The 2,243-nt window shown below is 39.4% G+C and overlaps 1 protein-coding gene across 1 annotated transcript in view; it reads left to right on the top strand.

The window, feature by feature from the left end:
* The window catches only part of DYM (dymeclin), a gene marked incomplete at its 5' end in the record, with an annotated part of 148,932 nt that extends 147,631 nt beyond the window's left edge, over positions 1–1,301 (top strand). Inside the window, one exon of the mRNA XM_009883702.1 lies at positions 1,064–1,301. Coding sequence (XP_009882004.1) covers positions 1,064–1,301 — 238 coding nt within the window. The remainder of the gene's footprint in view (positions 1–1,063) is intronic.
* Between the last annotated feature and the right edge of the window lie 942 nt (positions 1,302–2,243).

The following is a 2,243-nucleotide window of genomic DNA, read 5'->3' as shown; positions in this document are numbered from 1 at the left end:
AGTGTTGGAGTCGCCATCCCTGGAGGGATTTAAAAGATGAGCAGATGTGGTGCTGAGGGACATGGTTTAGTGGTGGTGTTGGCAGTGTTCAGTTAATGATTGGACTAGATGATCTTGCAGGTCTTTTCCAATCGAGGAGATTCTGTGATTCTGCGAAAAAGAAGCCAGAAGAATGTTTTTAAATTCACAAATCCTTAAAACTTATCACCCGTGCCAAGATGGGGAGGGGGGAAAGTGGGTTTTCTGGGAATTGAAAGCGGTGTTTGAGGTATCCAGTGGCTTTATAGAATTAGGAGACTTCTTGAAGCTGCTGAGCGCTAGCTGGTGGCCTTTATCCACTGCTTCGGCTTACTTCTCATCTCTCCTTCCACCATTCAGTCAAGTTACGTTCTCCTTGTATATCAGGTTGTACCACCCTCTATGAGTGTCATTGCCGTGCCTTTTTTTTTTTCAAAATGCACAAAAAAAATAACATTTATTTCTCTGTATGTATATGGACTTCTGATTTCAAAGGTTACTTATAAAGCTGAGGTGACACTTTATTCCTTGACTTAAGCTGAAATAAATTTGAAAAGGACATAGACGATTAAAATGCATAAACTCGGCCTTCAAATACCCCAAACTTCTGTCATATATTTGGATTCTTCCTGTATTAAGAAAATAGGTTATTGAAACAAATAATATATAAGATGCTTAAGGATATATTGCAATATATTGCATGAGGTGCTGCATTTAAAAATGGCATTTTAGCGAACGCTTACTGGTCATGAATTAAAATTGCATGTATACGATTATTTCTGTTCCAGTTTGACTTTTAAGCACTTAACCAGGAACATATGATGTTCTTCACGTCATTTATTGTACAGAATATTTCTAATTTAAATTCTGCTGTTGCTTAGCCCAGATGTTAAAGTAAAGAAGTTCCGTAACTATTGTGCATTGCATTTTAAAATTTCCCATATTCAAGTTTGTGTATTTAAGAAAACATCTCTTCTAACTGGATAGTTTCAGAACGTTATGGGGAATTTATTTTAATTGTTTTTTTCCTTTTTCCCCCCTCCAGTTTGTTTTCTTTGTTGTCTAAAAAACACAACAAAGTGTTGGAGCAAGCCACGCAGTCCTTACGAGGTTCCCTCGGTTCAAATGACTCTCCGCTTCCCGATTATGTGAGTATCAAACTTAACGTTTTTAGTAAGCGCTTCAAAATAGAAGTGGCACATCCCAAAATCTGCAAAGATTTATCAAAATGTGGGACGGCTAAGGAACCACCGACACCAAAATACAGGAACCTGTATGAATGATGTCATGTCTGAAATGTCTTTTTTTTTTTTTTAAATAAAAATAAAAATTACACTTACAAATGGCAAAACAAAACCGCAACTATTCATAGCTGAGAGACTTACTGTACACTGTCAGCTTGCCGTTCGCAAGCCGTGTGTATTTCAGGATATTTAAATCATACAGTTAAAGCCATTATTTTGAAGAATGGGGCTTTGGCATCCACGGTATGTTAAAATGATTGAAACCGGTTCTCTAAAAATGCCGGAAAACAATTCCCGATGAGCCTTTTGTGGAGGGTGGGAGTGCTGCAGTCGTGGGGACAAATCGGTACGTTCTGAACACGGGAATACGTACAGTCCTCTTCAGTTTATTGAGTCAGTACCCACAAATAGGCAACAATTTTGTAATTTAATTGCACGGCTCGTTGGAAAACCTCTAGTTTCAGTACAAGGAGACGTCTTCCAAGGACTTGAATAATATCTTTGTACTACTTGAAGTGTCTTTGGTTTGTACTCATTTGAACTCTCGCTGCAATACTGTGTTAAAAAAGTTGATTTATCAGTTGCTCGGGATTTTTGAGGATGAAAATGTAACAACTGTTTTACTTTCGATGTTGATACGTGTTCTGGGACATGCCTGTCTGAGACTTTACTGCCATATTTCTCTAAGTATAAAAGTACCTAAAAAGATAATTTGATATAATAGTCAAAAGAAGTGTGGCCAGCAAGGCAGTGGGCTGTGAGGAGAGGCTGGGAGACGTGGGGGGGTTCAGCCTGGAGAAGAGAAGGCTCCGGGGAGACCTTAGAGCCCCTTCCAGTATCTCCAGGGGACCTACAGGAGAGCTGGGGAGGGACTTTTTCAAAGGGCATGTAGTGATAGGATGAGGGGGAATGGCTTCAAACTGGAAGAGGGGAGATTTAGATGAGATATTGGGAAGAAATTCTTTGCTGTGAGGGTGGTGA

Source organism: Charadrius vociferus, unplaced genomic scaffold (genome assembly GCF_000708025.1).
Source record: "Charadrius vociferus isolate BGI_N301 unplaced genomic scaffold, ASM70802v2 scaffold264, whole genome shotgun sequence".
Lineage (NCBI taxonomy): Eukaryota > Metazoa > Chordata > Aves > Charadriiformes > Charadriidae > Charadrius > Charadrius vociferus.
The sequence above is the reverse complement of the archived record's forward strand: the minus strand, read 5'-3'. Positions and strand labels throughout refer to the sequence as shown.